The sequence below is a fragment of the Kryptolebias marmoratus genome, linkage group LG22, assembly GCF_001649575.2.
Source record: "Kryptolebias marmoratus isolate JLee-2015 linkage group LG22, ASM164957v2, whole genome shotgun sequence".
In the NCBI taxonomy this organism is placed as follows: domain Eukaryota; kingdom Metazoa; phylum Chordata; class Actinopteri; order Cyprinodontiformes; family Rivulidae; genus Kryptolebias; species Kryptolebias marmoratus.
In genome coordinates this window covers 1,932,420-1,945,622 of record NC_051451.1, presented here as the reverse complement: position 1 = coordinate 1,945,622, position 13,203 = coordinate 1,932,420, and the positions used below count along the sequence as shown (strand labels likewise).

Here is a 13,203-nt window from a genome sequence, read left to right as displayed (position 1 = left end):
AACACACATCAGCACACGCCAACACAGGTCAGCACACGCCAACACAGGTCAGCACACGCCAACACACGCCAACACGTCAGCACACGCCAACACGTCAGCACACGCCAACACGTCAGCACACGGCGGTCAGTATGTAAAAGTACAGCAGCACGGGCGAGTGGGACAGAAGTGGTGGCACACCTGCTTGCGAGCCTCGATATCGGCCGAGTCTTCAATGAATCCCGTCTCCATCTCCGTCTCTTCCAGTTCTTTCTCTGCGTTTTCAGGAAGAACGATCTCAAAGTCGTTCTTAGGGGCAGGAAGTGACATCAGGCCTTGTCTCAGCTGCTGCAGGCTCTCTTTTTGCTGTTAAAAGAAGAAGAAGATGAAGTAGGAAGTAAATGTTTTCTTTTGATGAACTGTTTCTTTGTGTTTTTACCAGATGTTTGGCGTATGCAGGGTCCGCCAGCTGCTCCTCGCTGTTAATGTTCAGTTTGTCCCTCAGCGGCGTTCGACCCGGGGTCAAACCCGGAGTACCACGTGGGGTCATCCCACCTCCAACTATAGGTGTCATCGCTTCTGAGCCCTGACCGGGTCCAGGGGTTCTGCCGGAGACAACACGAGCAGAAATGTTGACGTGCAGCAGAGCTGAATGAAAATAGTGATAATGAATAAAATTGTCATCCTTGGGTTTTTAAAAACCACTGGTGGAGGGGGGGGGGGGGGTTGGACCAGAACCATTTGAAACACTGTTTTTGTAAATCTACTGAGATTAATTCCTTCCTTTGTAGGAATATTTTCCTGCTTTAACAGAACTGATTCTTTCGTATCACTCAGTCACTCAGCTGCCTGATCAGGAAATACCTCACATCATCACACCACAGAAGCCTGTTCCCTGAAGTCTGAGTCAGTCTCTCTGTTTCTCACTGGTGGGTAAAACAGGAGCGACTCGTGTCTCTGGGATTTAAATAAACCAGTGAGATCGTTGTTGAGCCAAACCGCCATGCTCTTGTCATTTACAGTGTTAGTAAAATGTTCTTGCACATGCCTGCTGGTGAATGGCGAAGGTGAACAACAATCACCTACACATTCTCTAACTTTTGGAGCCAACCGTATTCAAGATGGCTGCCAAAGCCAACTGACTTCAGAAAACCAAACATGGTTATAATTAAGCCACTTTTACAGATGTATGTGATGTGGTGTCAGCTGACACATACTGTGAAGCATCAGGTTATTTTCAGTGTCGGACTAAGAGGTTACACCTACAGACACAAACCATGAGTTCACTGTAAACCCACATTAATGGAGACTGAGATGCACTCCAAAGAATGAAAGGTCTCTCATTTACATTTCGGTGTTTTCTGTTCGTTTTTATAAAGAGACTGGTGCTACCTGAAGGGTGTGCTGAGGACGGTGTTGGGAGTCTGGATCTGCTGCCGCTGAGGCGTGACTCCACTGAAGTCGCTCTCGTGCAGCGGAGTGTTCAGGCCTCCTTTCAGGGGGGTGTCGATGTTGGTCAGAGCCATCAGGTTCTGGGCTTCCTGAAGGAAACACGCACATAAAACTACATTTAACCAGCAGGAAGATCTAAACAAGAAGTTCTCTGCATCATAAAACTTCTTTCTGATGATGCTTTTCCTATTTCAATTCAAACTAGAGAAGTTCAGTCTGAACACTGAGCGCTGACGGCCGTTAAACAAGGAACTGTTGAAGTTAAAACAAGCAGAACAGGAAATGAAACAGTAGCTAAAAGCTAAAAGGAACATAAGAAGACAAAAGTAGAGTAAACGTGCTGAAGTACATTTCAGGAAATATTGTTTCTATGGGATATAAAAAGTGAACTAACTTACAATGCTGACTCAGCATTCACACACAAAAATAAGGACATGATCAAATAAAAAGGATGAACAGATGATTGGTTTAGACCTGCAGGATCCTGTCCTGGGCAGCAGGGGTGCGTGGGGTGCGCAGTCCAGTTGTCATGTTGTTGGTGACACTGTACTCCGACAGGAGGGTGGAGGAGGCAGAGTTCCCACCTTCGCTCTCTTCAGCAGCCTGCCGGGCAACCTCACTGGCAACCCCCAGTTTAACGACTTCCTCCAACTCTGCATCGCTGATCTGAAACAAGCCGAGGAAATCCAGCCTTTCAGGACTCGTTGGACTGATTAGATTATCAGAGTCTGTTTAAAACCAAACAGACTTAAAGCCGACTTCACACGCTAACCTGTCAACTCTGAAGCAGACAAAACAACGTTTGAACGTCTCATTAATCTGAGCTCAGAGGAAGAATCTGTCCAGGAGTTTCACTCTGATGTCCTCCTCAGACTCGTCACACAGCTACTGTCTGGAAGGATTATTATTGGGTTTATTTTACATTTTCTCCTGTAATTCTCAGGTGGCATGTTTGGATTTTAATTTCTTGTTTGTTTGATGCTGCGTAGTCATTTATTTAATTAGAAATCATTTTTTAAAGAAAACTTGTGATAAAAGAGGCCATAAGAAATGAATATAGGTCCTTTAAAAAAACAACTAAATTCTGTAAACTGTTTGTTCAGACTGATATATACTGAGATTAATTCAATCTACATTTATGTTTGGATACTTTGACAAAAGAAATCTAAAAAATATAAGAATTATTTAGTCCTTAAAAAAAACTAAACAAAAAAGATGAAAGTAAGAATCAGGTTTTTTAATTCTGGACACACAACTTCACCCAGATGTTATGTGAGGTGGAAGAATCGATTTAAGATCTGAAGAAACTCAAAAGAAGGAGAGAGTTCTGTTAGGTGGGTGGAAAAAGTGCCTCGTCAGCCCAGTGTCCTGTGTGTTTAGCGCCTTGTTCCAGCCCCGATCAGAGCGTGTTATTGGTTACCTGTGGTGCAGGAAGCACCAGTTTGGACCGTTTCTTTGTGAACTCTGCCACGCCGCTGGTCTGCAGGATAGCTGAAGGCAGATCGCTCTCCTTCTTCTTCTTTATCTTCTGCTTATCCTTCTTCCTGTCCCTCTCCTCACGCTCACTACATGCAAACCAGTTTCATTTGGTGAGAACCACAAACTCATTTCATTATTTAAACCTTTAAGGTGCTTCAGTCCTGCTCATGTAGCGTTTACTAGCTGAAGAGTGTTGAAGTGACTGTTGTAGGAAATAAAAACATGTTTCTGGTGTGTTCTGATTCAAACAGAGTGTATGAGTGTATACTGACTTGCGTAGTTCTCCATCCAGATGTTGCTGTCTGAGCCGTTTAAAGTTTGGCTCCAGTGCATCATACTGCTCCATGCTGGTGTCGTAGAAACCCTAAAACAAACAAACAAACAAACAAACAAACAAACAAACAAACAGTCAACTCTGAAACTTTAACATAAAGTGAAGCTCTGTGCTGGGGTTGTCTTAACTTTAGAAACATGAATTAATCTGAATTAGTGTGCATTTATAGACACCTGTGCAGGTTTTTTCTCAAAGGGGATTTCAGCGTTGTAGTCCACTCCTCTCTTCTTCTTCCTCTTCTTCTGAACATCAATTCCTGCTGCCCTCAGCTCCCTGCGCTTCTGCAGAGCCGCCAGTCGTCTGCAGCAGAACACAAGTGAAACAAAGAGTTTCTCATGGTCTTCTTCAGTACAAATGAAACTTGGTTTGTCTGAGTGTGTCTGAATTTGTGGAGGCATGAAACGAGTTTAACCTGGCTTCCTCCAGCTGTTTCTCCCTGGCCTTCCTTTTGGCTTTTTTCCCCTGGGTGTTGGCCAGACGAGCTCTGGCTTCTGACAGCATCTCCAGTTCATCTACACACAGAAACAGAGAAACAAACAGATGATTAATCTGATTGTTAGGGTTGGGAGAGGTCTGCAGGTTCCAGGCTGTGGCAGGAAGGACATCCGGAGTAAAAACCAAACACTGAACCGTTCATGTGAGTTTGCTCGCTGTGGAGACCCCTGAAGAAGGGAGCGGCAGAAAGAACATATAACGCCCATCAGCTGCAGGTTTTATTTATTTTTAAAGGATGATATGTTCACTTTGAGTTAGTTTAACTGTCCCTTTAAATAGTTTTGACCTGTGAATAAATGTACAAATAAATCCAAACCTCCAGGCTGTAATGCAGCCTGATCGTGTGTGATCAAAGCCATAAACTAATCTTCAGCCTGCCGAGCAGCTGTGGTTTCATTACTCAGCAAACATCTGCATCATTTTAATCTTTACATTTGCACCAATTCTGGTTAAAAAGAACAGTTTCATCATAATCAAAAAGACAAGATAAAGTAATAATAAAAACAAAAAACAAACGAGTCGGTCTTTTCTGGATTTGCATCAGATCAGAAGGAGAGGAGGTCCGTACATCAAACACTTGCTTCTTTTGTAAATGTCATGTTTCCCTGCTGCAATAAGGTTAATGAAGCTGCAGCCACCCTTCCTCTCCACCTGTTCTCCTGTGCTGCTCATCAACGTTTCCTGCAGGTTCCAACTTTCAAACATACTGGGCCGCAACATTCAGGGGATCGTGTCAGAAGTTGACCACATTATCGTTTTCACGAAGCTTTCTGTAGCTCCCAGTTAGGAAAGACTTGCAATGTGCAATATTATTGTTTAATTATGTGATAATATCATTTATGATAAAGCCACATTTTCCTTCCTCAATTATCTCAACCAGGTGTGAACATGAAGACCAGTGAGACTCTGTTGGATTGATTGAATCGATTATTACAAGTAGAACAGAAATGTATACAATGTAATGACCTATGATTTACTGCAGTTCAAGCAGTCCGTCACAACAATGATATCACACACACTGATATCACAATGATAGCCCTACTCCCAGCATCAGTTTAGAGCTGGTATATTTCTCACCACATGTTTGGAGCCACTCCTTGGTTTCAAAGTAACCCCAAAGCAGAGACTTTGGTCACAAACGGTCTACTTCCAGTTATAAGAACGAGGATCGCCCACTTCAACATGCCTCAGAAAGTAAATTTATAAAAAATCTTAAACACACCTGAACGAATATATGGCCAGCTGCTGGTTGTTGGACTGACAATGACTGATAGTAAAACTTCAGCCGATCATCTTACCCTAATGTTTTTATCTCAAACATTACTGTTACAGTGTAACATTTATTTTATTAGAAATGATTCAAAATCTTCAGGGAGACTGCACTTTATTTCTAAGAGTGAAAGAAATGATGAGACATGCCCCAATGTGTGCCCTCCTCTTCATCTAAGACAGCAGTGAGTGTGTAACTTCACCTTCATCCATGTCTACAGGGTCTGGCCTGGCAGGTTTAGTCTCAGGGTTTGGGTCGATTTCTCCTGGTTTTAGCTTCCTGGGGTCATCTCCCACCTCTTCCTCATTGTCTCTTTGTGCTGCTTTATCTCTAAATAAGCACAAAATGATATCTATTAACAAAAGTCCCACATGTGACTGCAGTGAAGAAAGTCTCCATCATATTGAGCACATGTAGTTTATCTAAAGGCATGAAAGCGTACAGCAGGTATTCGTAGTGCTCCAGACACTGGGCAGCAGTGCGTCCTATGATGGGAGCAATGGTCCTCCACTGAGTGGGCATCAGCTTGGCCAGGTGAAGCAGCTTCTCCTCCTCCTCTCTGGACCACTCTGTCTTTTTGATACTGGGGTCCAACCACTCGTACCTGCAAACAGAACCAGAGACAATCAATTTGATCTTTACTGAGGCAGGTCTGACAGAAAAAAAGGAAGAAAAACAAAAAAACAAGGATAAACAAAGTAGCATTTATCCCAAGAAGGTTTGAAACAGAGTCAAACAGGTTTTAGAAAATGCTCTAAGTGAAATGATAAGTTTTGGGTAATTCGTCTCATGGTGTTAAAGCTCACCATCTGGCTTTACACTGTTTGGCAGACTTGCGGTGCAGCAGGGAGGCAATACGAGACCATTGGTTCTTTCCATATTTCATCACCGCCGCCTTGAGAATCTCATCCTGAAGAAATCAACAAGGAGGCAAACTTTTCAACACCACAAGGAAACAATCCATGGCTGAAAAGTACTGCTATTCTAGAAATAAGTGTGGGCTTCCAGCTCGTTTCTGAAAGACTCAAAAACTCTCCACTGTCTCGTGATTTATTTCAACAGCCTGCTGCGGGCGGCTACATTTAATGAAATGGTCAATAAAAAGATATGCTGTCTTCTATGCTATAAATATTTGGTTCAATCATTTTAGTCACGTCAAATTTTGTGTTTTAATTCAATGCTTTGTTCTTAAAAACAACATAAAAAGTAAAATCTTTAATTTTTCAAGAGGTCGAAACCTACGCTGCTCGCTGATGACGTGGTTCTCTTTCCTCACTAAACATCAGATCACAACTCTATTCAAGTATTAACTAAACATTTTTAACGTGGCTGAACAAAACCAAATAAACGACACTTGCTATCATGTGAGCTGATTAGTTATATGAGCAGCTAGCTTCATGCTAATCTACACCCATTGGTTTACTGTTGAGGTGTTAGCATTATGCTAACCATGTAAACACGTACCTCAGTGTTGCGCCAGACGCCTCCTTTTATCATAATTCGCGGCATCTTGACGGCTTTCTAGTATCCTCCCCTTTAGCTGAATGCAATAAACGATTATCTGAACAACTCCTGAACCGGGCAGCGTTAAAACTTAAAAAACAAACCACACAAATTAAGAAGACGCGCACTGCGAGGCGAAAACTGCCATGCACCGGAAATTTGTGTCGCAGAGTTCAACTGGTCGACCGAAATGCATTGTGGGTATAAAGGTTCCGGTGTTCGGTCGAAATTCGTCCCCCAGTTTATCTAGTTTCTTGATCAGTTTTAATCCAATCTCTTTGCCAGTTTCTCAAATATATTATTTTCCAATAATATTTGTGACCTTCACACGTTTTTTCAGCTGGAATTCTGCGTGATCTGTCGAGCGATTTAGAAACTTTGTTTTAAAATGATGACTTTTTTGGCTCGACACCGACTGGACAACTTTTATTTAATGGTTTCAAAATAAATATGTGACTCTCACTTGATGCTCAAAATGACAAATGATTTGACGCAGCTGCTTACCAATTTGAAGTACTAAATTTACTTTTCTTATTGACTCATCCACTGCTAAAAGGAGAAGGCGGACAATAATGTTTTTGACCATGTCTGTGTTTTTCTGTCTGCTAGCACAATATCTCATGTACCTTTAAACAAATTTTACTGAAACTTGCAGAAAGAAATCATTGTTTAACTTTTGCAGTCAACCCAATTCAGTTAACTGACCTTAAAAAAAGCACAAAAGGGATTTTAACTGTCCATTTTACACAACATGACCTGAAATCTGGTGTGTTAGTAGCTCAGACTGATCTTTTTTGTCATTATTTGGACTCAACTCTGTCTTTTGCAAAATATCTCATGAAGCACTGGATGGATTTTAATAAAACTTTCAGGAATTATTCATTGGAGATTTTTCTCTGAGCCAACTCAATTCAAAATGGCTGCAGACCTTAAAGTAACAAAGAAATATTTGGCAGACTGAAATTTGGTGTAGCTGAAGCTGAGAGTCATATCTCACCTTAAAACATGAGATTGTACATAATGAACGGGTTGACCAAAACCTCATTTCTCAACACAAGAAGTCTCTGGCAGTTCAGCAATCCTTCAGGGCATTTTCTGTGTGCTACATTTGTACAAATCAGGTATGGAACCAAAAAAACGTTTTAACCATAAATGTTCATAAAGAGCAGCAGAGATATCTGGAATGTCAGCACAGTGAAGAAACAGCCACACATCTATAGAGTGATGATGTTTTTATTTCAATATAGGAGATACATTTTTACTGATTTCACACAAATGATACTGCATGTTTTTACTCGTTAGCACAACACAGAACACTTACATCAACAGAGACATGCACAAAGAGGGCAGAAACAAGAGTTAGCTCCGGCCTCACAGGAAACAACTAACCACCAGAAGTGATTTTACTAACTTCAATGCAACGTGGAGCTGAAAATAGGATGGTGAACACAGAGGAGGGGCGTAGAGGAGCTAATACCTAAAATATTAAGACAAACCGTAACACTGAGCACAAGAATAAACAATAAATATTTTCAGTATTGACAATAAATATGAACAATCTCTTAAATAGCAGTTTTGAAACCTGTTTCAATTTATCTGCACACCTCATCAAAAAGTAGAATTACATCACTTCTGTGGACACACACTCACACACCCATTTTCTCTTTTGCACACACACATTTTCTCTAAGTACAGTTCAGTCCATCATTACTGCGCAATACTGTAGGATGGGACACAGGGTCATCTAACAGTGATTTAAAGGTGAAGCTAAATTGATTGGGGGTCACATGCAGACTGATATGTACATATCTGTAATTTATCTGCCTCTGTGTCTGCACCTTTCTGTTCCACCTTAAAGGGACAGTCTGCTCATTTCTGAAGACGTTATCTAATAAATAGTTATCAGCAGTTAGTGTCTTATCAGGAAGAGAAGAGCAAGTCTTCATCCAGGCTAGGCTAATGGCTAGGCAAAAGAAGGCCTGATTTTAACTCTCCCATAGCGTCTGGGTCGAATGGACCCGGAGTTACAGGGGCTTCTCTTCCTCTCTGCAGTAACAAGGGCTCCAGGTGGGCTAAAATCTATAAAACAACCTTTTCTCAGAAACAACATGCTGGTGTGAAAGAACACCACATTAGCTGATATTAAACCTCTGCACTTTTGTGCATCCCTTGTTTAATCTGTCAGTGTTTTGTCAAGCAGACAACATCCGTGTTACTGTGTAAATGTGTGTGTGCTGAGCACATCCTGTTCTACTGTTATATGGTGCTGAGGCTGCAGAGATCAGCAGGACGAGTTAGTGCAAAGGTTTCCTCAGGCTGTGCAATTCATCAGAGTTTAACTTTAGATTCTGGCTCCAAACAATCACAAAAACATGATAAAAAAACATCAAAAAATGATGATTAGTAAAAATATACTGCCATGTTTGGCTCTGCAAGTATGCTCTATCTTTAATGAGCTTAAGCCCCGCCCCCTGTCAGCCTCAGGCCTGGTGTGAGACCTGCAGGGGATAACTTTTATTAAATAGTGTCAGTAAATGACAGACGAGGAACGCAGCAGGAAAGATCTGACTGATGAAAGGACAGGATTAAAAACTAAAAGAAAACTTCTTTATGCCCCCCTTCAGAAAACTTTCCCACCTGAAAACACGTCAGAAGAAGCCAGACGCAAGTTTTCTTAAAGATCTGGCAGCTTTCTGTGTGGAACCAGATATTTTGTTTTAATTAAAGCTCTCCATAAGGAAAGCACAGCCACAGTTAGCTCTGTGTTGAAGTAGCTGAACTCTGTGCAGAGGGAACAAAACAAACAGACCCTGCAGCGTTATCAGGGAAATTTAACTTCATATGTTAAACACTTTTATTTTTCAAAACAAAGGCGGATTTATTTAAAACATGATGAAGTTTATTTTACAAAAAGACTAGAAGGTTTTTATTTGGTTTTTAAGAACTTTAATACAGCATTGAGCTCTTGATTTTTTTTTTCTGTAAAATGTATCAATATTCATGACATTTTGAATATTTTTCCATTTATTGATTAAATTTTATTAATCCACCATGTAGAAAACCAATAAAATAAAATAAAATAAAATGGATTTTTTACAGCCCTACAATATAGTGGAAATGCACTATATGGCAGATTTTTATATATAATTGTGTTTTTTTTAATAACCTATATTTGAAGTTACTTTAGGTGAAATTCAGCAGGAAAGGTTTATGTCACGGCTTCAAAGTGTTCTTTAAGAGCAATAAATGCCAGGTTTTCAGATTCTAAGTGAGCCGCCGTCCTCCTGGCAGACTGAGACACTCACAGCCTCTCAGGACGGTCTGAGCTCAGGTGAGAAAACAGCAACAACCTCAACAAATGCAGTCATATAAACGTGTCAAGGTTTAAAATCAGCTACAGTGGTGTTCACCGTATGCTGTCTGTGAGAAAGAGTTGTTTTATAGGCCTGAAAACCAAACCAAACCAGGCCCTTAACCTCTCCTGGATGAAGACTTATGCCCTTTTCTCCGGACTCTATCCTCGGTGTGATGTCACAGCTGAAAAGCTTCTAACTATTAAACACTATCTGACAGAAGATCACGTCAGAAACGACCAGACTATCCCTTTAACACACCTTGCCCTACCTTTGTCTCTCTGTCACCACCCTCCTCCACCCAGGTCTCCTCTCATTCAACATCCTGGTGTCCCTGTTGTCTACTTCAGGTCCCCGGCGTCTCCCTGGATGGTCTTCTTGATGCGCAGCAGCATGGTGGTCAGCCATTGGTCCAGGCGGGACACAGAGTCAAACTCTTTCACGGCCTCCGTGAACGCCTCGCTGTTCTGCTCCTCGTGGGCTTCCAGGAGTTTCTGTGGCAGATAAACAACAACCTCAGTTTAAGAAAAGTGCCGATGCTTAATTATCACACTCCGGTGGGCAGTTAGCAAAATATCTCCTGAACCACTGGATGGATTTGAACTTTTACAAAGTAATTAATCATTAACGTTTGGAGTCAATCTGATTCAAGTCGGCTGTCACATCTGATCGAAGGCAAAAGCTGGAATTGATGTGGTAGTTTTCTCCAACACACACATATTTGTCTGATAGCAGAATATCTCATCACCCATTGGAAGGATTTGAATGAAAACTTGTTAACTTTGAGTTTATCTAATTCAAGTTCAGCCAACTGACCTTTTAAACCACAAAAATGGCTCCACTTCACTCCATTTACAGATTCTGAGCTAAACTTCGGCGTGGTGGTAGCTGAGACTCATTCAACACTCTGAGCGCGAACAGATCATGACAGATCTTGCCTGACGTTACTCTTAAATTTACTCACCAGGTTTGACCAAAGCAGCTACAACTTTGTCTTTTTTCAACATAAGATGTTCTTAATTTAAAACAACAAGGAATGCAAGGCCTTTAACTTACAATATTTACGCACATGTAAAAGCTTATCTAAAATAGTATAAATAGTTCATTGACACAAATACATTTACAAAACAATAAATCTGAATAGGAAGTATATTTAAAAAAGAGGAAAAGATATTTACCTTCAGCAGTTTGAGCTCTCTTGAGTCTGAGAAAGCTGGAAACATCTCCTCGTACTTTTCTATGGCCAACTGAAACACAAGCAGAGAGTCTGTTTGAGCCTCTAACACAGCTGTCTTCACCACTGCTAATAAAGACTAACGATGCACTGATACAGTAGCAGTTCATGAATGTCGGAATCAATAATTTGCATTACACTTTCTGTGAAAAGAAATAAATAAATGTACTGGTATTCCTTTTATTATTCTTTGTAACCTTTTTTCTCTGTGTCTCATGAAAACAGTCCATTGTAATCATTAAATGAAAGAAATGGACGCTTCCACCTGAAACGGGAGGATGTTTCATTTAAACTGGGTAAAATGAAGCAGACAGAGAGGTACACAGCTTTCTGGATTAGAATTCTCATTTTAATGAAGTAATATTTCTGCAGTAATGCTTGAGCTTATCAAAGATAAATGCTGGGAAAAACTTCTGTGAAGAAATTCTAAAAAATATAAAACTAAAGAAGTGATGCTGGCATATAGATATTAAACCCCACTTGGGCTTGCACCTGCAGCCTCCAGGTTACAAACCTGAACTGACCACTGAGTTACAGTAGACATACACACCCACGCACACACACACACACACACACACACACGCTGTATGAAGCCACAGAACCAGATAAATCAGATCCACCTGTGGCTGATCTGTCACAGACACAGAACATGTCTTGTTGTTTATCTCATCTGTCTTTAACTTTCTGTGTTCGGTTCATGTCCGCTCTGTCTGCTCCCAGCTGCTTGTCTTCTAGTTTTAGACTCAGGAATGGGGTTTTAAAGAGAAAATCTCCACTGCTGGACACAGCAGGGTTTGCTGCATTAAGTAAGATCAGGTGAGGTGTAATGGTTGTAGTAGCTAAAGCCAGCAGAATGTGGCCACAGCCAGGGCTTTGTGTGGGAGGGTTCTTTTTTAGGGAAAGTATGGGGGCTGCTTAGGGCCCCTTTGGGGTCCAGGAGCATCACCCTGGTGGGGGGCCCAGGAGCTCCTGCATTTGAAGGCTTTTAGAAGGTTAAAAACTGTAAATCTGATGTTCAGGGTCTACTGAAAGGTTATTCAGGGACTCTTTTAAGTGGTGTAAGTTTTAAGTTATCAAAATGTTCATATATCAAACAACACAGAAATTAATCTGACCAACTAGAACATTTACTCATTACTACTGTCATGGCGACACTTGCATTACAATTAGGTAAAAAAGACATGTCAGAGTAGTTTCTGAGGAGGAGGTTCACGACACACTAAATATAAAAAGCACTCGCAGAGAAGTTTCTGGTTTCAAAAAAACAGGGTTTGACTTTATTTATATAAAAAACAGAAATATTCTCCAGGTTGACTTGAAATCAATTCCACTTTATTTTGTGGTAGAAAAACTGTTTCACTCCTCCCTCCTTCAATACAAACAGACCCCAAATCCCTGATGTCACAGCAGGAGCATGGCCTCACTAAACAAAAAACTCAGAGCTCGTCTACCTTCTGTAACCATTAGCATTCTTTGGTTCAATAGTAACTTTTACCATTTTGCAAATAATTAAACTGCCATATAATTAATAAGCTCCAACAACAACAGTACAATCCTACAGCTACACAAGATGGCAGAGGATTGTACATGACGTCAGTTACAAGGTTTGACCCAAACGGCTGCAACTCCATCCTTTCTTAACACGAGAAGATCTTAGTTTACGTGTCTGCTTTCCTTCAGGAAGGTGAAACATTAACAGCGTCGAGCTCAAATCAGTTCCTGTTTCTGGTTGTTTCCCTCTTTACGTCAGAGGGCAGTGGGCACAACGCTGAGAAACCAAGCAGGCCGGAGGGCACAGATGACTGTCCAGGCTGAGGTCACTGTGTGTGTGTGTGTGTGTGTGAGACTACAGAGGGATGAAAAAACAAAACCTTTGGAACAGAGTCGACAACAACAATCTCTAATGAAATTATAGAGTCAGCCCTGAACTAAGTGTTTACATTCATTTAACAGGGATCCATCCATCCATCCGTCCATCCATCCATCCATCCATCCATCCATCCATGCATCCATCCACCCACCCACCCATCCATCCATCCATCCATCCATCCATGCATCCATCCATGCATCCACCCACCCATCCATCCATCCATCCATCCATCCA

General features: G+C 41.2%; 2 protein-coding genes across 2 annotated transcripts in view; both read right to left on the bottom strand.

Annotated features, from left to right (window-relative positions):
• Nucleotides 1-6,697, bottom strand: part of cdc5l (CDC5 cell division cycle 5-like (S. pombe)) — a 13,445-nt gene extending 6,748 nt beyond the window's left edge. The window contains exons 1-12 of the mRNA XM_017428136.3: nt 6,474-6,697; nt 5,816-5,919; nt 5,452-5,613; nt 5,212-5,339; nt 3,657-3,756; nt 3,418-3,544; nt 3,183-3,274; nt 2,852-2,996; nt 1,906-2,097; nt 1,372-1,520; nt 419-584; nt 181-345 (exon numbers count right to left, since the gene is read on the bottom strand). Of these exons, the coding sequence (XP_017283625.1) occupies nt 181-345; nt 419-584; nt 1,372-1,520; nt 1,906-2,097; nt 2,852-2,996; nt 3,183-3,274; nt 3,418-3,544; nt 3,657-3,756; nt 5,212-5,339; nt 5,452-5,613; nt 5,816-5,919; nt 6,474-6,518 (1,575 nt within the window). The 5' untranslated portion in view covers nt 6,519-6,697. The remainder of the gene's footprint in view (nt 1-180; nt 346-418; nt 585-1,371; nt 1,521-1,905; nt 2,098-2,851; nt 2,997-3,182; nt 3,275-3,417; nt 3,545-3,656; nt 3,757-5,211; nt 5,340-5,451; nt 5,614-5,815; nt 5,920-6,473) is intronic.
• Nucleotides 6,698-7,729: 1,032 nt separating this feature from the next.
• The window catches only part of napba (N-ethylmaleimide-sensitive factor attachment protein, beta a), a 28,906-nt gene continuing 23,432 nt past the window's right edge, over nt 7,730-13,203 (bottom strand). Inside the window, exons 9-10 of the mRNA XM_037973634.1 lie at nt 11,044-11,112; nt 7,730-10,359 (exon numbers count right to left, since the gene is read on the bottom strand). Of these exons, the coding sequence (XP_037829562.1) occupies nt 10,207-10,359; nt 11,044-11,112 (222 nt within the window). The 3' untranslated portion in view covers nt 7,730-10,206. The remainder of the gene's footprint in view (nt 10,360-11,043; nt 11,113-13,203) is intronic.